Here is a 24,368-nt window from a genome sequence, read left to right as displayed (position 1 = left end):
AAAAACAAAAAACCACACAGTACATAATAAAAATGCACATCCTTATCATGAAAGAATGACTGATCACTAGGTATGAATATTTCCTTTTTCCATTTTTGTTGAGAAAGCATCTGTCTATGATGTCAAACAGTCTAGTATTTGCTTTAACGTGATGAATGGTCGTGTAAAGTGTTGAAAAGTCACACGTTTTGATGTTGGTGGTTTGAAAAAAGTTTTGAAATTTACTAAAAGTTTTTAAGAATCCACATTTGATTTACACCACTTCTGGCATATGTTATGGCACAATACATTTGACATTTCTCCTTCACAACTGTTAATGTTTTCATGAGGAGCAAAGATATGGGCTTGGGAGAACACTTACTAGATCCAGCAATGTATCTTTGTTTGTAAGGGTTTTGCTGAAGTTTAGGAATCCAATATAGGTACGGTAACTCATATAAATTCGTCCCATTGTATTGGATATCAAATGTGTTAACACAAGGCCTATGGGCCAAGATTATTTTCCAGTCTTTAATCCCATGAAACATTTTGACCCCATATTGTGGCCCCAACCTAGCCCAAAGGCTCCCAATATACACGTTACTGATTGATTGATTGATTGTATCTTGCTTAACGTCTCACTTGAGAATTTTTCACCATGTAATGCCTGTGTCACATTACTAGCGGGTACCGGGCGAGGTATAGGTATCGGGGGGGGGGGGGGGGGGGGGGGCTGTCAAGATCTAACACCGTAGGGACACATTTCCAAGTCTGCCGGGTGATTAACTCTCCTCATATACCGCCCGCACCTCGGGCGGGACAAGGAAGGCAGCCGTATGTTTACCGGGCGGGGAGCTATGGAATGATGGTGTTGGTGGCCGCCCGATATCCATAAGGTTATCGGTAGGTAACCGGAAGGTAACCGGGAGGGGTACGTCCGGTACCCATACGGACATCGTACGGACTAGGTACCCCGTGCGGTCACCGCTCGGACACCTGAGGGGTATCGGATGAAGCCCGGACGATGTCCGTTCTGAGAACATCCGGGTATCGTTCGGTGACCTTTGCCTTTTCATGCGTGTTAAGTGCAATTAAGGCAATTGCAAACTGGTGTATATATACCTATCGTCATCGTCATCATCTCCAACATCATCATCGACGCTGTTGCCATCAACATCGACATGGTCAATCCTCCGAGGCATCTGAGACTGCCGTTCCTACGTCTACAACTCGCTGAAGCACGTGAGCGTTATCTTACGATGGGGTTGACATCGCCAGGATTTAACTCCGCGCTAAAAGCTGCCGGTGGGGTATACGGGCCCTGAATGGCGTGTTCTCACCGCATGGTCCCCGGCCGGACACTTTTCAGATTTTGGCATTCTCAGGCCGCTCAGAACCCGCTACCTAGTCGGATACCTAATCGCAGTGTAATGTGACACAGGTATTACTGAAAATGAATTCACATAAGACAACGATACCTCAACACCAATATGACTAACATGATCTTGTTGTTCTGGATAAGAACAAGGTCACGAGGTCATTGATCTTGGTATGATATGAAGACATTGCCATAATGAATTTATATACTGAATATGAAAGCTCTACCTTACATAGTTCAGGAGATGTTAGATGGGGAAGGTTTTTTATTAAAAGTAAATCAAACTCCAGGTCAATGTCACAACGTTAAGCTTCACAAAATGATAAGGTCTTGTCATAAAGAACATATATACAAAATATGAAAGCCTTACCTTAAATAGTTCACGAGATATTGAATAGGTCAGCGATTTTTTAAAAAATTAGATCGAACTCAAAGGTCAAATGATCAAACACCATTAGATGAAAGGTTTTACCATAAATTATCTATATTTAAACCCCACCTAGAATTGTTCCGAATATATTTAAGAGGTTATGTTTTCTTTAAAGTAGGTCATACTCTGACTTCAACGTCACAAGATCACAGATAATGATATGAAATGAAAGCCCTTGTCATAAAAGATTTATATACAGGATATGAAATATTTACCTTGAATAATTCAGGATACATGTATATTGTGTAGCTCAGATTTTTTTATCAAAAGTAGGTCAGACTCCCAGGTCAAGGTCACAAGTTCACACATCTTTGCATCACATGAAAGGTCTTTCCGTGAAATAGTTCCAGAGATATTTCAAAAGATTTTCCCATAAATGTCTATCAGCATATAACAATCTGATCCACCACTGTGGCCACATCCTACCCCGGGGACCATGAATTGCACAAACTTGGATTGACTCTATGTCAGGAAGCTGTCATGTAAATTTGAACTCTTCCGGTGCAGTTATATTTTAGAAGTTTTCCCTTAATACTTTGATCCCTTATTGTGGCCCCACCCTACCCCCAGGGGCCATGGTTTGAAGAAACTCAAATTTGCACTACGTCAGGAAGCGTTCTTGTAAATTAATTTTTTCTGGCTTAGTGGTTCTTGAGAAGATTTAAAAAATAATTCGTATATTTTCGCATGTAAAATTTTGATCCCTTATTGTGGCCCCATTCTATCCCCGGGGGCCATGATTTGAACGAATGTGAATTAACACTATGTCAAGAAGCTGTCATGTAAATTTGAACTTTTCTGGTTCGGTGGTTGTTTTTAAATGACCCCACCCTATTTTTGCATTTTCGTGATTATCTCCCCTTTGGAGGTGACATCGCTCTTTGTTTGAACAAACTTGAATACTTGTATCTACCAAGTTTGATTGAAATCGGCTCAATGGTTCTGGAGAAGATGAAAATGTGAAAAGTTGTCAGATAGACGGACGGACAGACAACGGGTGATCAGAATAGCTCACTTGAACTTTCAGATCAGCTGAGCTAAAGGGATAGCAAATGTAATTTTGTTCAAATATTTTGAAAGAAATAAAATGAATTTAAACGACTCGTACAAGTTATTTTCCCTGTGAAAAAAATAACAATTGTATGCATTGATCTGCAATTATTTCCAAATTGAAAACAAGTATAATCTTCAAATTATGTCCCCATACGTCTTGCTTTATAGACAAAAATTCAATCTGCTATAGAAGTTGACTCCTACTGTAGTTTAATGCTAGACAAACACGCAGTCATTTAAGAATTGAATAACATCGTTCATATATCTTTTTAACTACAAGTATATTAGGAAGACATAAGATGATTTGGGTTTAGGGGGGAAAATTATCAAAATGGGCTTTAATATATCTTTAAAAACTAAAGCATGATTTAGGCAAAAGCTTGAAATGTTCGATAGTATCAAATAAATTGAAGCAATATAAAGTGTGACTGACGGTATTTTTCAACTAGTAAAGTATTCACTAATTAACATCCGTCGGTATAACTAATATAATCCCCAAGATAAAAATAAACGAAGAAATATTGTTTCGTATAAACCGCCATAGCCTCGAACACCATCGTCATATCCTCGGATACGGGAACGATAATTGTCGAGCATAATCGTGTTCCCGAGATCGAGACCATTCGAATATGGAAACTTTTAAAATATTACATCGTATCATGAATGACATTCATGTATGGTAAGTGTAAAAAAAAAAAAAAAAAAAAAAAAAAAAAAAAGCAGTTATAATTACAGAAATGTATCATTTAAATGCAATTTCGATAAAGAATTTTCAATAAAATTGGCATAGTGGATGAATTCAATATCACGAGGTTACATGGGGAATCCTCGCTAAATCTGCATTAGTTTCATCGATTAAAATAATCTTGAATTCATTCGATCGATCAATCTGCTCGCTGATGTAGATTTTGTTTTTGCTTAACTTTGAATTTACTTCTCGTTTTCATCGTTATTTAGCAGAATCAATAATTTTCATTTCCCGGCACAAATATGACACTAAAGCGCTTTGTCTGCATTTTTCTAATGACCTCCGGGGTCAATGCACATCGGAAATTATGAATAGGAAATATTGTCAAGAAAACAATAATTCATGAATCGACATTTTCTGCAGATTTGACGAGTTTAATGCTTCAGATCCACTCTGATTTTAATAATGAGATTTATATATTCAATCACAAATACGTTATTCTATTTGTTCTTCTATTTTTTTTTCAATATTTTATCATCATTTATATAGCTTGCATTTCTTTAAAGAATTCATGTGTGGAAAAGTAAGAATTTAATTAGCATTCAATTTGCATAGCATATTTTATTCATTGAGAGATGCACATTTCAAAGGTAATGCACTTTAATAAAATGTAAGAATTGTGTCCTTGGTTTTATTTGTCTCGCTATGTGATATATATTGTGTTCGACTTTTGTCTGTAATATGATGTTTAATCTGATAATATAGCTGTGTAATATTTATGTCTACCCGTGTGTCCCAGTTTCGAAAAAGAAAAAAAAAAGAAAACCATCTAGTACAAGGTTTTCACTAGGTGTCACAACTGTGGCCTCTATGCAAACTCTACCCAAAAGGTGGCCAAGTTGGAGACTCTCTCTCTCTCTCTCTCTCTCTCTCCAAGAATGTTGTTCTGCGTTAACTCTCGAATTTTGTGCTAAGCATCATGGATACAAAGGATAAAAAACAAGTCTGATTACACTTTTCATGGAATATATTCACTTAGGTCAGGTAAAATCCAATGAATAACTTTCAGAGGATAAATTCAATTATCTGTGAATTAAATAACCAATGCAGTGCTCCTTATCCAGTCTCCTTCCGAACAAAAAATATTCAATTTACAAGCATATTGTAAGCAAATGTAAATCTTTTTTATATGTACTATTTTGTTATAAGTGTTACGAGAATAATATAAGTGTGATGCTAAACAATTAACTAAATGGAAAGTTAAATTGATAAAATTACTTTTCTTAGTTTAATAAATTTATGGGTTTGTTAAACGGGGTATGAAAATTGCATTTTTTTTCTCTTATGTTTGCAACTTTCATTTCCGTTTAACAAATCAAAGGCATTTTCTTACTAATATTTTTCTGTAAAATATAGATATTATTGACCTGTATCTTATTTAAATGTAATGGCTGAGAATCATTTTAACTTAATTTGTCTTCATATTTTGTAATGATATCCATATTACATAATATATCCAAGTGCTTTTATCATTCTAAAAAAAAAATATTAAACAAAATGTGAAAAATTACACCAAAAAACATATTTTCCAACAATTTCAACAATGTTGCGAAATAGGTCGCGAAGTTTGTGGAATGTGCATATCCACACGCGAACGGACGGCACCAAAAAAAAAAAAAATAATAATAAAAAAAACGGATTGTGCTAGATTGAAACATAATGAATCTTCATAGTTGTAAATGATTGATTGATTAAATATTGTTTAACGTCCCTCTTGAGAGTATTTCACTCATATGGAGACGTCACCACTGCCGGTGAAGGGCTGCAAAATTTAGGCCTATGCTCGGCACTTATGGTCATTGAACAGGGAGGGATCTTTATCGTGTTATACCTGCTGTGTCACGGGGCCTCGATTTAAGCGGTCTCATCCGAAGGACCGCCCCTATTAGTCGCCTTTTACGACAAGCAAGGGGTACTGAGGACCTACATGTATTCTAATTCGGATCCCCACGGGACGGATGTAAATGACAAGCTATGTCAGTAATGTATTGCGTAGACGTATTTAGAATAATATATAATACATGAATTGTTGACTTAAAAAGTCACACATCTTTAATTTGATAAGTCATACGCAAAAGGTTTAGATTTGTAAACCACGTCTCGTATTGTTATCGGTGACATGATATGGTAATTGTTGAGTTTGCCTGGTTTATTTGTTTGAGCTACTGGATTTCGAGTTCGTTATGTTTGGGCAGGGACGGATAAAAAAAAACATTCTTTGGGGGTGGGGGAGGGCTTGTGACCCAATTTTGTACCCTTTCCATCCCAAGGGGTGAGATGAAGACACCAAATTGGCAACCAACGGTCATTTATGTTACAAATACTCAACCTAAATGGTATGGTGCAACTCCCGTATCCAAAGGCGGATCCAGGCCCCTCCCCTCCCTCCCCCCCCACACCGTTTGATTTTTTTTTTTAATTTTTACAATTACAAACGCCCACAAAAGAGCAAAATATACGTATGTAGACGTTATATGTTCATTATCTAAACGAAAAAGAACCCACTCTCTTATTGGCACGATTTCGTTCGCCCCCTGCACCCCCATCAATGCAAAGCTTCAAGGCAACCCCAGCCTTCTACTGCGCCCCCCCCCCCCCCCCCCGTTATGAAATTCCTGGATCCGCCACTGGTATCCCATTCTAGATCCGCCACTGGGGAACTATCAGGTTGTGATTGGTTGATATGTGAACTTGTTTGCCGTATGTCCAATACTGTGGAATCATTTTAATTCGCGTGGCCCAATGTTCGTGGGTAAACAAAATTTTGCTGGTTCGTGGGGACGTCGTGCGTAAGCGATACGACGTCACTACGAAAGATAACTCTACTTGGTTTTAAAAAAAAATGTTTGAGGACACGTAAATTCGTGGGTAAGTGTGACCTACGTACATCAATCCCCCATGAACAATGGTGATTCCAAAGTATATGATATATAAGGACTGGTTATCTCTGCTACCGAAGTATTATACCACCCTCCTTAAAATGCCAAGTGTTTGTTTTGTCCCAATACGGAGTAAGAGAGAGCATTATAAAGCACGTAAAGATGAAACGAACAAACACTGCTACCACATATACCGGGAATTTACTACACTCTGTGACATTAGGGTGATGGGATTATCACAGGTAAATATAAGCACGAGGAATATAACCGAAAATTTATTTAACTTCAGTATTTAGGATACCTCGCAACGAGAAAGAAAAAGAAATTATTGGCTGTGTATATCAGACTTTACATATATCACTGATTGTAACTAGAGAGCTACAAATACCGAATGGTCTGGTCAGGAAAAATAATGACCCCCCCTCCCGATAAACGGTTGGTTTGAAATTGTCTTTCTTTCAATCTATGCAATTATTCACAACAAAACATACGAAGGTATGAGAAAGTTTGTCTGGAATTGAAAATCATTTGTGGTAATTTCCAAACTATTTACTTGATTTATCTACGTGGTTGTCAATGAAGTATACCGCAGTGACAGAGACAATTTAATAGAAGCATTATGGGTATTCCCCATCATTTTTCAACGGATGAAGAGCAAACCACGTGACTCAATTGTGTAATCGACGCGTCGCTGTGCTTCGCTCACTATGATATGACGTGAAAAGGCGGCGCTCCTCTTCTTAGTTTTTCTTATGCAAAATGAAAATTTTGTTTAGGTAAAATCGTATTTACGTAGATGTATTTTCGCAAGATAAACAAAACACATGTTAGAAATAAAAATTTTGTTGATAGGAATGAGGTTGAAAACATAAATTAAGAGGATCGGTAATTAGCCTCGCTCTGAATCACGTTTTCTTACCTTTGCCCAAATATTACTTAACATATTTCAATACATTGACCATGTACATTTATTCTATATGTATACTCCTCAACGTCATGCACTACGAGAGGATGATAAGCAAATTGTGCACATACAACAATAAGTACATTATATAACTTACACAGGCTTGTTGTTTCTGGTGTATGTACTTCGATACAATCCATGGAGGTCGTCCTTGAGGGGACCGATAAAAGACATGTCAAGGTCATATTCCTGATCTGGCTGCAGAGGAACCGATGTGTAAACAATTAGAAACTGACGAGTCGTGTCTATTTCATGCCGCGTGTATTGGATAGAAATAGAAGAAGAGGCTGCAGTGACTCGAATTTCCCCTGTCAGGTTTAATTTGTTGATATGGAGAGTTATGTTAGAAGTTGTTTCGTGACATTTAACCCTGATTCGCACAGTTCCGTTAAAGGTGAAGCGGTCAGGAGGTCCTTCGTACATGTTCGGCTGAAGTTCGACTGTGTATAGTTCCGGAAGCACGGAGCGAGGGAGCCGCACGTCCAGCAACATAGGGGGCGCTGGTGTGGTCACTGGAATAACTGTAGACGATTTCTTACACAAATCACCTGCAATAAGAACAGACTTGTATAATCGAATTTCATAGAGAATGATAATATGGTTGGTTTGTTAGTTGTACAAGTGTAACGTTCCGTTGGAGATTTTTTTCACTCATATGGAGACGTCACCATTGCCGGTGAATGGCTGCAAAATTAGACCTATGCTCGGTGCTTACGGCCTTTGAGCAGGGAGGGATCTTTATCGTGCCACACTTGCTGTAACACGGGACATCGGTATTTGCGGTCTCATCCGAAGGACCGCCACATTTACACGCCTCTTACGACAAGCAAGGGGGTACTGAGGACCTATTCTAACCCGGATCCCCACGGAAATATACATAGACGTGTATAAAAGCTTGTGGGCAGAACTCTAAGAGATGAGCTACGACGCAAAACGAGACAATATACTAAACTCTGAGAGAAATATTTCCATATATTCTGTAAGAATTTGCTTTTTCGAATCTGATTAAAATGGATGTGATGTTCATTTTGTTCATTTCTGAAAGATTAAATTGAGTCCAAATGACTCGTGCAAGTAATTTCCTGTAAATTATAACAATTTTATGCATTAAGCTACATTTACATCCAAGTATAAAACAGTTATCATCTTCATATTACATGTACGTCCCCTGAATTTTTGCTTCTTGGACACAGATTCCAACTGCTTTATAAGTTGTCTCCTAGCGTAACTTTTGATGAACATGCAATCATTTCAAAGTGGATAAATATCATTCATTTATCTCTTTTTTTATAATATTAGAAAGGAACATGATGATTTGGTATGAGAAAAAAAAATCATCAAATTGAACTATATTAGCTATTTAAAAGAAACTAGAAAACTGACACGGTCAGCAAGGGCCCCGCTGAGGGTTATTAGAGGAAAATGACATTTGTATTTGATATAGCCATGTTTGGGGTTGGTATATATGTTAGAATTAATAATATATAAAGATACATTGGAATGCCAATTTGTGAAAAAGGAATCATGAAGCATATTTATGAGAGACTTATGCAATTTAAATTACTTCTGTTTGACACACACTCATGACATCCACTCAAACACAACAGAGTGCAACAAAATCCAATTGTAATAGGGGATTCAAAATGGATAACTGGTACAAAATATGGTACATACTATTCGAAAAGGATTATAAATTTGACATAGTGATGTCTTGGAAAAGGAAATTCTGACATCGGGGCTCTAAGCTTAGCGTTTTCAAACACATTGTCATTTCTTGCGGGGCCCTAATTAATAGGAATCTTCACCACTATTATGTACGGTCTTGAGTTCCAGCCTGCTTATTAATTTTGATTAGCTGGTACATAATTGGGAACTAATTGTATCGATTTAAGGATCGCGATATTTGACATTCTAACGCAACTGGAAGGAAGAGTATGGTTAAATGCGATTAAAATTACTACGCGTATATTACTTCTCTATCACATGAACTTGTACACATACATCTATTTAAACAATGAAGAGCGTTTTGCTGCCAGTATTTGAGGCGTGTCGATCGCCAGCGTTTTCGAGAAATCAAGTAACGCCCTTCCTACATTTCTCCCCTACAACTCTGAAGAATGTGACCCCCCCCCCTATCATTTCATTGTTTATTTTGTTGTATCTGTTTATTTGAATTATGTCTCTGAGAAGTTTTTACCCATATTGAGATGTCGCCAGTAGTAGGTGAAATGCCACATTTAGTTTTGTGTATGGAGTTCGCGGCCGCAGCAATGAGAACTTATAGGTGATTACACGAGTTTCTGATTGGCGGGGAGGTCCGCTTTATTCCTATTGTGTTAGTGTGGTAATCCTGTGAAAAATCGTATGTTTGAATTAGGTTCCAATGTCTGTGCTTTAACAGATAAAACAGCAAAGAAATATTTCGTTTTCAGTTTTTCAGCCACTGACACGTGGCCCACCCACATCATTGTTTGGTATCGTGTGAAGTACAGTCAAATTCTCAACCCAGTTCAAGTTCAGTTTATTCTCTCTAACCGTTTTTGGAACATGAAGTGTACAACAGCAACATAATAATCAATGAATAAAAGTTTTTACATGTACATTGTCGATAAGATTGATTGATTGTATACTATTTAACGTCTCTCTCGAAAACATTTCACTCGTATGGAGATGTCACCTTTGCCGGTGAAGGGCTGCAAAATTTAGGCCTATACTCGGCGCTTACGGCCTTTGAACAGGGAGGGATCTTTATCGTGCCACACCTGCTGTGACACGGGACCTCGGTTTTTGCGGTCTCATCCGAAGGACCGCCCCATTTAGTCGCCTCTTACTACAAGCAAGGGGTACTGAGGACACATTATAACCCGGATCCCCACCTGACTTAAGAAGTCGAAACTCTAAGCAGAGCTTATATGGGGAAAAAAAGTGAATAAAAACAAAAACCAAAACAAAACAAAAAACCCAGGGTGGATGGGTGTAAAAATAGCCTTACACAGCATTATAATTGAAAGGGGAAGAGGAACGCCTGCCGATAAAGTGAATAAAACGTAACATAATTTCTAATTTTGATTTATCAGTTGTTGTTTTTTTCAAATATGATTTAAAGCTGTAATATCATATATCGACGGCAAGATGCGATTGGAGAAAAGATAATGTTTTAATGGCTATAAATGTCTGATCATTGAGCCCGTTGCATTGGAAATTTAACATCATTTGCAAAAATACTTTATGCGTGGTGTGTGCGCTGCAAAAATGACATTTTGTTTCTTAATCTGCGTAAGCAATCCGACAATGATTATCAAAATGTTCTGTGAAGAGAGTTCTTTATTTTAAACCGGCAAAGTTAGAGAATGTAACAAAATTTCATAGTTTAAATGAGAGGGGAAAAAATCCCTACCCCTAAATTCCTAACCCTGTCAGATTTTTTTCCAAGCATGTAAGTTTATCACAAGCTTTTGTAGTTCTGTGGTATCTTAATACACATTTTTTCCAGCTATTTTACTCCACGCATTCCTGCCGTGAACGCCACGCTTTCATTATACGGCCAATGCACCTCCACTTATCAAAGAAACCGTGCAGTGATCATGTAACGAAATTTTCTTTTCTTTCAATTTCCTTTTTTTATTTTTAACTTAGTGCATTTTTCCAGAACCCATGGTACGTTTGATGTATATATAATTTTTTTTTGATAAACCAGATATATATTTTTTGTTTATCTCATGCCTATCACAATTCATAACATCTGGAAATCCCCTCATCATAAACTTCTACTTTAATAATAGGATTCAGAAAAGAATGAATGTGATTTTGATACCTCTTTCTCAGCACGCGAGGTGCTTCTCACAATATCTTAATATTGTTTGATGTGCGGGAGTTTGTAAAATAGGTTACACACAGACGCCGCCTGAGGCCCCCCGAGGTTTTCCCCCATTCACTAATGCAGCGTACTCCCCGTAACGAAAAGAATCTTGGATGTTAAAACAAGAGTGTTGTATTTATGAATCTCTCGATATCTTATCACTGACATACAATATGTAGTGACGCCTTGAGACAGAGAAAAATGGAGAAGCATTACTGAAAATTTTCCGAGATAGCAAGGAATGAAAGCAAGTCGAGGGGAAAACATTTGATTTGATAAATATTGGGCGCAAATGTCATGTGTCATAATGAATATTCGCAGTTATTTATCAGAATGCAATACACATATGATGATAATATTGATAGTACCATGTTCTAGCATATTTCGTAGAAGACGGTAGCCGAACGAGGTATAATACAACAAAGTCATCATGAAAAAAAAAAATAGGGACTTCGATTGTTTTTGTTTTTATCATTCGTTCTTTTTTTTTTTTTATTCCATTTCTCATCATAATTATAAACTCGAGATTTCTCACTCTAATTTTTTTCCAGAATTTTCATTTTCTAATTTGAGGCCGATTACATTGAAGTACGCGAAACCCAATTTTTTGAAATTTAAAAAAACAAAACCAAAAACCAGAAACAAATAAAACAAAATAAAAGAATAAAAATGAAAAGGAAACTGCTAAATGCAAACACCCACCTCCTTAACTTTAAAATACAATTTTCTTACTATGAATGAATTTTGTTCAATCATATTTTCGTACTACACTAAATGTGTATGATAAAGGTGATATATCCTGAGTAACTTGTAAGACGAGTTCTCATTGGTTAACAAGCCGGGTGTAAATATCCGTACACCTTGCTGAAGCTGGGGGTAACTGAGATTACACCGCATGCAATGTGAATCTACACACATCAAAACTATAATGACGTTTCTTCCTAATTAGATCGTATTAATTCGATTAATTCACTGTAAAAGCATGTTATTTACCCTCGGTTTGCAAAACACGCAAACATCTTTATTGTAATCACTAAATAATTACATCTAATATCAGTACATAGGAAATGATCCAGCGGGGAAGCCCTAGCTTGTCGACGTAAGAGGCGATTAAATGGGGCGGTCCTTCGGATGAGACCACAAAAATCGAGGCCCCGTGTCACAACAGGTGTGGCACGATAAAGATCCCTCCCTGCTCAAAGCCCATGAGTGCCGTGCAGCCCTTTATCGTCAATGGTGGCATCTCAATATGAGCGAAAAATTCTCGAGCGAGATGTTGAACAATATACAATCAATCAATCGACCTCGAGCTTGTGTAATGGGTAAATCAAGGTACATTCTTCATTGGACCGCTTCTATACGCACTAAAAACTAATGCATTCTGTGCTAAATTTGAAAAGACTATTCATTACAACTTTGGAATAATTACGAATTCACCTATTTTAGAATTCGACCGTTTGATCTGGATGAGGACGCGCATGGGGTTATCAGGGGAGACAATTTCCCGGTAAACGCTGTCTAGGTATATTATTAAAAGCAGGAAGATGGCCATGATCAGCAATTGCCCCAGCCCTCCCACACCACGAGCCCCACCCCCACCCCCATCACTCCTTCCCCACCACCAATCCTTGCGTCAAGTATCGTGATAGAAAATAGTTGAAGTTCCTTATCAATATCGCCCGAAAAATTTTTATTTACCACGCCTCGGATGAAATTTTTTACGAGCAGGTGTTCCCTGAAAACGCAGGCTGGGGCACTTGGTGCTTCACTGCGAATTGTCCAGTTGATATATTTCATGAATAAAACAGATCATCAAAAAAGCGGCCAATTTGTTATTAGAATGAAAAATCTTTACGCTTTATATTATGTCTTTCCTCTCTAGATCCGCCAATTTAATTTCTTTTGTGCGTGTCCAGGATAGATTTGAATTCTGAGAACCGTTCTCATAATGATGTTTAGTTCTGTATAGTGGTGTTTCTAACGCCAATATTTGTACTGTGTATATGTGTCTACTCGATTGCGTTTTCTGTGATATAACCCTGACTTCACCAGGTTTTGACAGAGAGACACGAACGCATCAAACATAGGAGTGGTTTTACGGCAGTTTAACTTTTTAAAAAATGAAAATAAAAAAAATTATCGCCAGCAATAAAATGAAAGTAAACTGAGTCATTTCACTGGTTTTATACCGAACGTTTCATTTTTTCTATAATATTACACAATTTACTATTTCTGCAACACCAACTTATCCTTTACAAAATGTTATCGATATATAGAAAACGCAATTCCCGGCCGTCATTTAAAAGCCATTACTAAAGGCTATCAATTTGGCCGCCAGAGTTTAACCCCTCCCCCTTTTTTATATCTGCTTTTATCTATATTTAAGTTTCTCACAAGTAGCACGCCATTCTCCACAATTACAAAAAATTAGTGTGTCGGGCGGCGAAAAAGTCCCGATATTGTTCTCAAATTAATCGTGATATATTTCACATAAAACAAAACGTTGAAATTTATTTTATAAATTTATATATTAATTGAAATTATTTTTATAAAGAAAAATATGTCTGAAACGTTTCTAAACTTTTCTGTTGCCGTTAGACGTAGCTCGAGATGCATGTACACTATGTACATGCACAGAGTCCACGGAATATCAACGTACCCCTTGTATCGCGTTATGATTTACAATATACACACAACCGCATTACGCCGCTCTACGAACATACAATGTACATAATAGAAAACACAAAACACATTCTTTTCATTTATTAATCAGATAACAAGCACTAGCAAGCATGTTTACAAAAATATTATTATATCTTTATAAAAGCTGTTTTCATAACCTCTCGTTCGTCTTCGGTCATTAGGTTTGGTGCGCAATACGGCACGTGTAAACTTTCGCGCGTGCTTTCCCTTCAGATTGCTGAATCAGATAGTGTTAATTACTATGTGTATTTAGATCACAGATCCCTGTAACGCAGTGGTTTTTCCTCGGTCATTTGTCTTCATAATTCTGCCGTTACCGGGTTTAAATATCAGGGCGAGAAATGGCTGCGTAAGGGTTCGTGACAAGGAATAAAGAAATTATACAAAGCCTCAAGAAAATATCCAAAGATGTAAATTATATGTCAATGAGATATCTTGAAGCACAAAACAAAATTTCTCTTCTGTTGCAATTTCATGTGACTTAAGATACATCACATTTGAACATTTATTTTTATGTCTTAGAATTATTTTTTAAAAATATATCCATAGACCTTTCTCTCTATCTATCTCTTTCTTTCTCAAAACGCAGTTATCTGAAATGAATGTTTCAAAGCAAGAACATTAAATTTTTTTAAAAGTTTTTTTTTTTTATTATTATCGATAAACTAATCCACCCCATCATGTGAGACCTCCCTATCTACACAGTAATACTTAAATTTATTTTAGTTTGGGCACGTATCGGTTTCATTTATATTCGTTAAAATTTTGACATATTCATATCTGAAAACTCAACAATATAGATTTTTGCTGGGGTGGCATCTTCATCGACAGGAAAAATTATATCAAACACATTTCAACACCTACACAAAAATTCACTTAACCATCAATGTTAATCTATCTCGTGGAAATTTTCTAAGACTCCAGAATTTTGAAATTCTGTCTCCCCGTCTCTTTGTACTATTAACAACAATATACTTTGAAATGAAGTCATATTTAAAATCATTTTGATTTACAACCAACGTTTGAGTAAACACTAAACGTGCAGAATTGATTGCTAAACTGAGATCATTTCAAAGTGGCTTTTGTTCAAATAAGATGCTTTTTTTTTGTTTTCCTGAAAATATCCCTACAGATATTGATAGTGAATGGGCATTCTTAGTAAAACGGAGACTTATTCACTACAATTAACGTACTGATTCAGTAAATAATACATGTAAATGTATGTGAGCATATATATACATGTAGTCGAATTTTTTAGCGTTCAAGTCTCGCCTTTCAGCTATTCAACATTAATGGCTTTCTCTCGTTCATCGGTATATATTCTGTTATCTTAATATGACACACCGAGTCAAAAACTAAATCGATTTCAAGGTCATAAGATTGAGGTATTCAAATCACACGCCCATTCGTTCTAGATCCGCCACATAACGCCTCACCGCATTCCTGTACCTGTAGGTAAATCTTACTAAGTGTGCGTTAGAGACTTCTAACATCGTAATACTACGTAACCACTAATGACTCATTTATACAGTAGGTAAATTTTACAATTCAAATGGTGCAATTATTCATCACGGGATTTCCGACTTGAAAGGGATTATAATTGTTTAATTAATTCTTACAATTACAAAACCTTAAGTACTCATTTACAATGCAATTTCTCTTTTCCTTTTCCATTCAAATGAAAGTGGACTGGGTTTTCCTTACAAGACAATCGAATTCTATATATTCAATTTGAAGTCGAATAATATAAATGTTGTTAATCATAGACTGATATGGACCTCGTCTATTTTATTGAACTCGGTTTATTGGACAATCGAATAGATGACGAGGCCAATGTCTTTTAAAGTGCAAATTGTTTTCCGAACACAGATTTCATTGTGTATTATGGTGCATAAAGAATTCTAGGAGGAGTGAAATTGATTTGTTGTGACAGATTCATCACACCAACAATTAGAACTGTGGCACGTTTTCATTGCTCTAGATTACGCAATGAATTCTACAGAGAAAGAGAGCGAGATAGATAGAGAGAAAGGGGGATAGAGAGAGAGGAAGATAGAGAGAGGGGGATAGAGAAAGTTAATATTGTTCATAGAAAGGAAGAGGGATGATAGAGAGAAAGGGAAAGAGAGAAAGGGAAGAAGAGAAACAGAGATTTGAGAGGTCGTTTAAATTGTGTGACATTCTGTTCTAATTTAAACTAGACAAAGAATCGGCTCGTGCAGGGTGAATGAGATTTATTAATCAAAGGATACAAATTACAAAGTTTAAGGATGTGCATCGAGACTAAACGTTTACTCACAACAAAAGAGTTGCATAATTCCTGTTTCCTTTGTTGTACTTCTACATTGGATAGAAGTCAAATTATTCATGTTCGACGAGGGAGAGAGGAAAGAGAGAGAGTGAGAGAGAAAGAGAGAGTGAAAGAGAGAGAGAGAGAATGAGAAGGAACAAGAAATATGGGTTCTAATTTGTAAAATACTTACATATACTGCTTTCCCCATTAGTAATAAGGTCTTTGCATTTATCAGCTAATCCCGCCGCATTTCCATTGGAAGCACCGGGATTTTCACTGCAGGCGTTATCCTTTCCGGCAAAGTACACGAGAAGTCCCACTCCTATCACTAAACAGACCACGAGAAAGAGAATTACAATCCCCACAAATATCGAAATAAAACAGCCCTTTTTGTTGTTGCCCAGAGTCAGCTCCGCATCGCTGTTGTATTTAGCCATGTCTGTGAAGTCAAAGGATTCCGCTTTGCCCATAGCGAAAGTTATCCGATTGTGTAGATTTGATCCGATCCGAACCGAATTCACTGCAGGGGCTAAAAGGGTTTCGCGCCGGGTTTCAAGATGGACGTGACACAAATTTCGCAGAGGTCGTGAGAGTTTGATTTCGACTTTATCGGGGTTGGTTATTCCCCTACGGATGCCTTTTAAAATGATAAAAGTTTATGTAAATCCAGCCGTGTATATTTCAAAATATCAGACCCAACTGGTGTATATTTAAAATTTAAAGATAAACGTTAAACACATTCTTGTTTACGCAATGTTGAATTAAAATGTAAAGGTGTGGAAAGTGTAAACATAATTATGCGTGCTTTGATTGGTTTTATGTTAATTGGGATCCTTCTGCTAATGTGTGAATGTGGTTAAAACTTATGCATCAAGTTCATCAAACTCAAATGTGCATAAATGCAAGACGTGAAAAAAAGAAAAAAAAACTTGATTATGATAACTATGAAAAAGATAGGAAATCAACAAGTGCAGCTATTCTCATTCGATATAATCCACATGCAGCGACAGATCCGACATGTAACATTTTGTTTTGTGTCCTTAAGGACACAATCTATTACCGTTTGAAATTGAAAGTAATAATGATTCTATAACAAACATCTTGCCGTAGAGTATGAATGAATGAAAAATATGTTACACGACGACGCATTGTTTATATATGACATCGCATAAGCACAATGTGCAAAGTTGTGTACGCGGTTCAATGTGTTGTCTGAAGCGTGACGGCGCGATCTACAAAATCGGTGTAAGCCGACATAGTGTTGTCTGAAGCGTGACAACATGGTATGTAAAGTTGTGTACGTGTGACGGCAAGAAATCCAAAGTTACGTATGCGTGACGGCGTTTTGTCTGAAGCTTGACGGCGCAATATACAAATGTTGTTTTTTTTACGCACAATGGCGTGCTGTGTGAAGCGCGACGTCGCAATGTGAAAAGTTGTGTACGCGAAACGGCGTGCTGTCTGAAACGTGACAGCGCGATATTCAAATATGTGTACGCACGACGACGTTTTGTCTGAAACGCGACGGCGCGATATACAAAGTTGTGAACGCGCAACGGCGTGTTATGTGAAGCATGACCGCGCGATGCGCAAGTTGTGTATCCGTAACGTCGGTTTGTCTGCAGTGTGAAAACGTAATAAACACGATTGTGTATGTGCTATGGCGTGGTGAAAACGTGATGTGCTACGTTGTGCATACGCGACGGTGTAATATCTGAAGTGCGACTGTGGGATGTGCACAGTTGGGTACGCGCGATGGCTTGTTATTGGAGACGTGAGGGCGCAAATTGCAAAAACTCTCTATGTGCAGAGGCGTGTTGAGTGTAATGGCATGTTATGTATGTACAAAGGCGTGTTGAGTGTAGTGTGATGTTAGTTATGTATGTACAGAGGCGTGTTGTGTGTAGTGGGATGTTATGTATGTACAGAGGCATGTTGTGTGTAGTGTGATGTTAGTTATCTATGTACAGAGGCGTGTTGTGTGTAGTGTGATGTTGTGTATGTACAGAGGCGTGTTGTGTGTAGTGGGATGTTATGTATGTACAGAGGCATGTTGTGTGTAGTGTGATGTTATGTATGTACAGAGGTGTGTTGTGTGTAGTGTGATGTTATGTATGTACAGAGACGTGTTGTGTGTAGTGTGATGTTATGTATGTACAGAGTCGTGTTGAGTGTAGTGTGATGTTATGTATGTACAGAGGCGTGTTGTGTGTAGTGTGATGTTATGTATGTATAGAGGCGTGTTGTGTGTAGTGTGATGTTATGTATGTACAGAGTCGTGTTGAGTGTAGTGTGATGTTATGTATGTACAGAGGCGTGTTGTGTGTAGTGTGATGTTATGTATATACAGAGGGGTGTTGTGTGTAGTGTGTTGTTGTGTATGTACAGAGGCGTGTTGTGTGTAGTGTGATGTTAGTTATGTATGTACAGAGGCGTGTTGTGTGTAGTGTGATGTTAGTTATGTATGTACAGAGGCGTGTTGTGTGTAGTGTAATGTTAGTTATGTATGTACAGAGGGGTGTTGTGTGTAGTGTGATGCTATGTATGTACAGAGGCGTGTTGTGTGTAGTGTGATGTTATGTATGTACAGAGGCGTGTTGTGTGTAGTGTGATGTTATGTATGTACAGAGGGGTGTAGTGTGATGTTAGTTATGTATGTACAGAGGCGTGTTGTGTGTAGTGTGATGTTATGTATGTACAGAGGCGTGTTGTGTGTAGTGTGATGTTATGTATGTACAGAGACGTGTTGTGTGTAGTGTGATGTTATGTATGTACAGAGGTGTGTTGTGTGTAGTGTGATGTTATGTATGTACAGAGGGGTGTCGTGTGTAGTGTGATGTTATGTATGTACAGAGGGGTGTTGTGTGTAGTGTGATGTTAGTTATGTATGTACAAAGGCGTGTTGTGTGTAATGTGATGTTATGTATGTACAGAGGCGTGTTGTGTGTGATGTGATGTTAGTTATGTATGTACAGAGGCATGTTCTGTGTAGTGTGATGTTAGTTATGTATGTACAGAGGTGTGTTGTGTGTAGTGTGACGTTGTCTATGTACAGAGGCATGTTATGTGTAGTGTGATGTTATGTATGTACAGAGGTGTGTTGAGTATAGTATGCTGTTAGTTATGTGTGTACAGAGGCGTGTTGTGTGTAGTGTGATGTTATGTATGTACAGAGGCGTGTTGTGTGTAGTGTGATGTTAGTTATGTATGTACAGAGGCGTGTTGTGTGTAGTGTGATGTTAGTTATGTATGTACAGAGGCGTGTTGTGTGTAGTGTGATGTTATGTATGTACAGAGGCGTGTTGTGTGTAGTGTGATGTTAGTTATGTATGTACAGAGACGGGTTGTGTGTAGTCAGATGTTATGTATATACATAGACGTGTTGAGTGTAGTGTGATGTTATGTATGTACAGAGGCGTGTTGTGTGTAGTGTGATGTTATGTATGTACAGAGGCGTGTTGTGTGTAGTGTGATGTTTTGTATGTACAGAGGCGTGTTGAGTGTAGTGTGATGTTAGTTATGTATATATAGAGGCGTGTTATGTGTAGTGTGATATTATGTATGTACAGAGGCGTGTTGTGTGTAGTGTGATGTTAGTTATGTATGTACAGAGGCGTGTTGTGTGTAGTGTGATGTTATGTATGTACAGAGGTGTGTTGTGTGTAGCGTGATGTTATGTATGTACAGAGGCGTGTTGAGTGTAGTGTGATGTTAGTTATGTATGTACAGAGGCGTGTTGTGTGTAGTGTGATGTTATGTATGTACAGAGGGGTGTTGAGTGTAGTGTGATGCTAGTTATGTACGTTTATACAGAGGCGTGTTGTGTGTAGTGTGATGTTATGTATGTACAGAGGCGTGTTGAGTGTAGTGTGATGTTAGTTATGTATGTACAGAGGCGTGTTGAGTGTAGTGTGATGTTATGTATGTACAGAGGCGTGTTGTGTGTAGTGTGATGTTAGTTATGTATGTACAGAAGTGTGTTGTGTGTAGTGTGATGTTATGTATGTACAGAGGCGTGTTGTGTGTAGTGTGATGTTAGTTATGTATGTACAGAGGTGTGTTGTGTGTAGTGTGATGTTATGTATGTACAGAGGCGTGTTGTGTGTAGTGTGATGTTATGTATGTACAGAGGCGTGTTGTGTGTAGTGTGATGTTATGTATGTACAGAGGCGTGTTGTGTGTAGTGTGATGTTATGTATGTACAGAGGCGTGTTGTGTGTAGTGTGATGTTAGTTATGTATGTACAGAGGCGTGTTGTGTGTAGTGTGATGTTATGTATGTACAGAGGCGTGTTGTGTGTAGTGTGATGTTAGTTATGTATGTACAGAGGCGTGTTGTGTGTAGTGTGATGTTAGTTATGTATGTACAGAGGTGTGTTGTCTGTAGTGTGATGTTATGTATGTACAGAGGCGTGTTGTGTGTAGTGTGATGTTATGTATGTACAGAGGCGTGTTGTGTGTAGTGTGGTGTTATGTATGTACAGAGGCGTGTTGTGTGTAGTGTGATGTTTTGTATGTACAGAGGCGTGTTGTGTGTAGTGTGATGTTATGTATGTACAGAGGCGTGTTGTGTGTAGTGTGATGTTAGTTATGTATGTACAGAGGTGTGTTGTGTGTAGTGTGATGTTATGTATGTACAGAGGCGTGTTGTATGTAGTGTGATGTTAGTTATGTATGTACAGAGGCGTGTTGTGTGTAGTGTGATGTTATGTATGTACAGAGGCGTGTTGTGTGTAGTGTGATGTTTTGTATGTACAGAGGCGTGTTGTGTGTAGTGTGATGTTTTGTATGTACAGAGGCGTGTTGTGTGTTGTGTGATGTTATGTATGTACAGAGACGTGTTGTGTGTAGTGTGATGTTAGTTATGTATGTACAGAGGCGTGTTGTGTGTAGTGTGATGTTATGTATGTACAGAGGGGTGTTGAGTGTAGTGTGATGTTAGTTATGTATGTACAGAGGCGTGTTGTGTGTAGTGTGATGTTATGTATGTACAGAGGCGTGTTGTGTGTAGTGTGATGTTAGTTATGTATGTACAGAGGTGTGTTGTGTGTAGTGTGATGTTATGTATGTACAGAAGCGTGTTGTGTGTAGTGTGATGTTATGTATGTACAGAGGCGTGTTGTGTGTAGTGTGATGTTATGTATGTACAGAGGCGTGTTGTGTGTAGTGTGATGTTAGTTATGTATGTACAGAGGCGTGTTGTGTGTAGTGTGATGTTATGTATGTACAGAAGCGTGTTTTGTGTAGTGTGATGTTAGTTATGTATGTACAGAGGCGTGTTATGTGTAGTGTGATGTTAGTTATGTATGTACAGAGGTGTGTTGTCTGTAGTGTGATGTTATGTATGTACAGAGGCGTGTTGTGTGTAGTGTGATGTTATGTATGTACAGAGGCGTGTTGTGTGTAGTGTGGTGTTATGTATGTACAGAGGCGTGTTGTGTGTAGTGTGATGTTTTGTATGTACAGAGGCGTGTTGTGTGTAGTGTGATGTTATGTATGTACAGAGGCGTGTTGTGTGTAGTGTGATGTTAGTTATGTATGTACAGAGGCGTGTTGTGTGTAGTGTGATGTTTTGTATGTACAGAGGCGTGTTGTGTGTAGTGTGATGTTATGTATGTACAGAGGCGTGTTGTGTGTAATGTGATGTTAGTTATGTATGTACAGAGGTGTGTTGTGTGTAGTGTGATGTTATGTATATACAGAGGCGTGTTGTATGTAGTGTGATGTTAGTTATGTATGTACAGAGGCGTGTTGTGTGTAGTGTGATGTTATGTATGTACAGAGGCGTGTTGTGTGTAGTGTGATGTTAGTTATGTATGTACAGAGGTGTGTTGTGTGTAGTGTGATGTTATGTATGTACAGAGGCGTGTTGTATGTAGTGTGATGTTAGTTATGTATGTACAGAGGCATGTTGTGTGTAGTGTGATGTTATGTATGTACAGAGGCGTGTTGTGTGTAGTGTGATGTTATTTATGTATGTACAGAGGGGTGTCGTGTGTAGTGTGATGTTATGTATGTGCAGAGGCGTATTGTGTGTAGTGTGATGTTAGTTATGTATGTACAGAGGAGTGTTGTCTGTAGTGTGATGTTATGTATGTACAGAGGCGTGTTGTGTGTAGTGTGATGTTATGTATGTACAGAGGCGTGTTGTGTGTAGTGTGGTGTTATGTATGTACAGAGGCGTGTTGTGTGTAGTGTGATGTTTTGTATGTACAGAGGCGTGTTGTGTGTAGTGTGATGTTATGTATGTACAGAGGCGTGTTGTGTGTAGTGTGATGTTAGTTATGTATGTACAGAGGTGTGTTGTGTGTAGTGTGATGTTATGTATGTACAGAGGCGTGTTGTATGTAGTGTGATGTTAGTTATGTATGTACAGAGGCGTGTTGTGTGTAGTGTGATGTTATGTATGTACAGAGGCGTGTTGTGTGTAGTGTGATGTTTTGTATGTACAGAGGCGTGTTGTGTGTAGTGTGATGTTTTGTATGTACAGAGGCGTGTTGTGTGTTGTGTGATGTTATGTATGTACAGAGACGTGTTGTGTGTAGTGTGATGTTAGTTATGTATGTACAGAGGCGTGTTGTGTGTAGTGTGATGTTATGTATGTACAGAGGGGTGTTGAGTGTAGTGTGATGTTAGTTATGTATGTACAGAGGCGTGTTGTGTGTAGTGTGATGTTATGTATGTACAGAGGCGTGTTGTGTGTAGTGTGATGTTAGTTATGTATGTACAGAGGTGTGTTGTGTGTAGTGTGATGTTATGTATGTACAGAAGCGTGTTGTGTGTAGTGTGATGTTATGTATGTACAGAGGCGTGTTGTGTGTAGTGTGATGTTATGTATGTACAGAGGCGTGTTGTGTGTAGTGTGATGTTAGTTATGTATGTACAGAGGCGTGTTGTGTGTAGTGTGATGTTATGTATGTACAGAAGCGTGTTTTGTGTAGTGTGATGTTAGTTATGTATGTACAGAGGCGTGTTATGTGTAGTGTGATGTTAGTTATGTATGTACAGAGGTGTGTTGTCTGTAGTGTGATGTTATGTATGTACAGAGGCGTGTTGTGTGTAGTGTGATGTTATGTATGTACAGAGGCGTGTTGTGTGTAGTGTGGTGTTATGTATGTACAGAGGCGTGTTGTGTGTAGTGTGATGTTTTGTATGTACAGAGGCGTGTTGTGTGTAGTGTGATGTTATGTATGTACAGAGGCGTGTTGTGTGTAGTGTGATGTTAGTTATGTATGTACAGAGGTGTGTTGTGTGTAGTGTGATGTTATGTATGTACAGAGGCATGTTGTATGTAGTGTGATGTTAGTTATGTATGTACAGAGGCGTGTTGTGTGTAGTGTGATGTTATGTATGTACAGAGGCGTGTTGTGTGTAGTGTGATGTTTTGTATGTACAGAGGCGTGTTGTGTGTAGTGTGATGTTTTGTATGTACAGAGGCGTGTTGTGTGTAATGTGATGTTAGTTATGTATGTACAGAGGTGTGTTGTGTGTAGTGTGATGTTATGTATATACAGAGGCGTGTTGTATGTAGTGTGATGTTAGTTATGTATGTACAGAGGCGTGTTGTGTGTAGTGTGATGTTATGTATGTACAGAGGCGTGTTGTGTGTAGTGTGATGTTAGTTATGTATGTACAGAGGTGTGTTGTGTGTAGTGTGATGTTATGTATGTACAGAGGCGTGTTGTATGTAGTGTGATGTTAGTTATGTATGTACAGAGGCATGTTGTGTGTAGTGTGATGTTATGTATGTACAGAGGCGTGTTGTGTGTAGTGTGATGTTATTTATGTATGTACAGAGGGGTGTCGTGTGTAGTGTGATGTTATGTATGTGCAGAGGCGTATTGTGTGTAGTGTGATGTTAGTTATGTATGTACAGAGGAGTGTTGTCTGTAGTGTGATGTTATGTATGTACAGAGGCGTGTTGTGTGTAGTGTGATGTTATGTATGTACAGAGGCGTGTTGTGTGTAGTGTGATGTTAGTTATGTATGTACAGAGGGGTGTCGTGTGTAGTGTGATGTTATGTATGTACAGAGGCGTATTGTGTGTAGTGTGATGTTAGTTATGTATGTACAGAGGAGTGTT

The 24,368-nt window shown here is 38.1% G+C and overlaps 1 protein-coding gene across 5 annotated transcripts in view; it reads right to left on the bottom strand.

The window, feature by feature from the left end:
* LOC125661583 (aminopeptidase N-like) overlaps positions 1–17,224 on the bottom strand; it is a 51,700-nt gene extending 34,476 nt beyond the window's left edge. For 3 of the 5 annotated variants that reach the window (XM_048893631.2, XM_056146209.1, XM_048893632.2), the window contains exons 1-2: positions 16,477–17,218; positions 7,529–7,979 (exon numbers count right to left, since the gene is read on the bottom strand). In XM_048893631.2, the coding sequence (XP_048749588.1) occupies positions 7,529–7,979; positions 16,477–16,756 (731 nt within the window). In that variant the 5' untranslated portion in view covers positions 16,757–17,218. Of the gene's footprint in view, positions 1–7,528; positions 7,980–16,476 lie in introns of all 5 variants that reach the window. The other 2 variants (XM_048893630.2, XM_048893629.2) reach the window with 2 other exon arrangements.
* Positions 17,225–24,368: the final 7,144 nt, after the last annotated feature.

Source organism: Ostrea edulis, chromosome 8 (assembly GCF_947568905.1).
Source record: "Ostrea edulis chromosome 8, xbOstEdul1.1, whole genome shotgun sequence".
NCBI classification, from domain to species: domain Eukaryota; kingdom Metazoa; phylum Mollusca; class Bivalvia; order Ostreida; family Ostreidae; genus Ostrea; species Ostrea edulis.
Note: the sequence above shows the minus strand (reverse complement) of the source record. Positions and strands in the feature narration are given on the sequence as shown.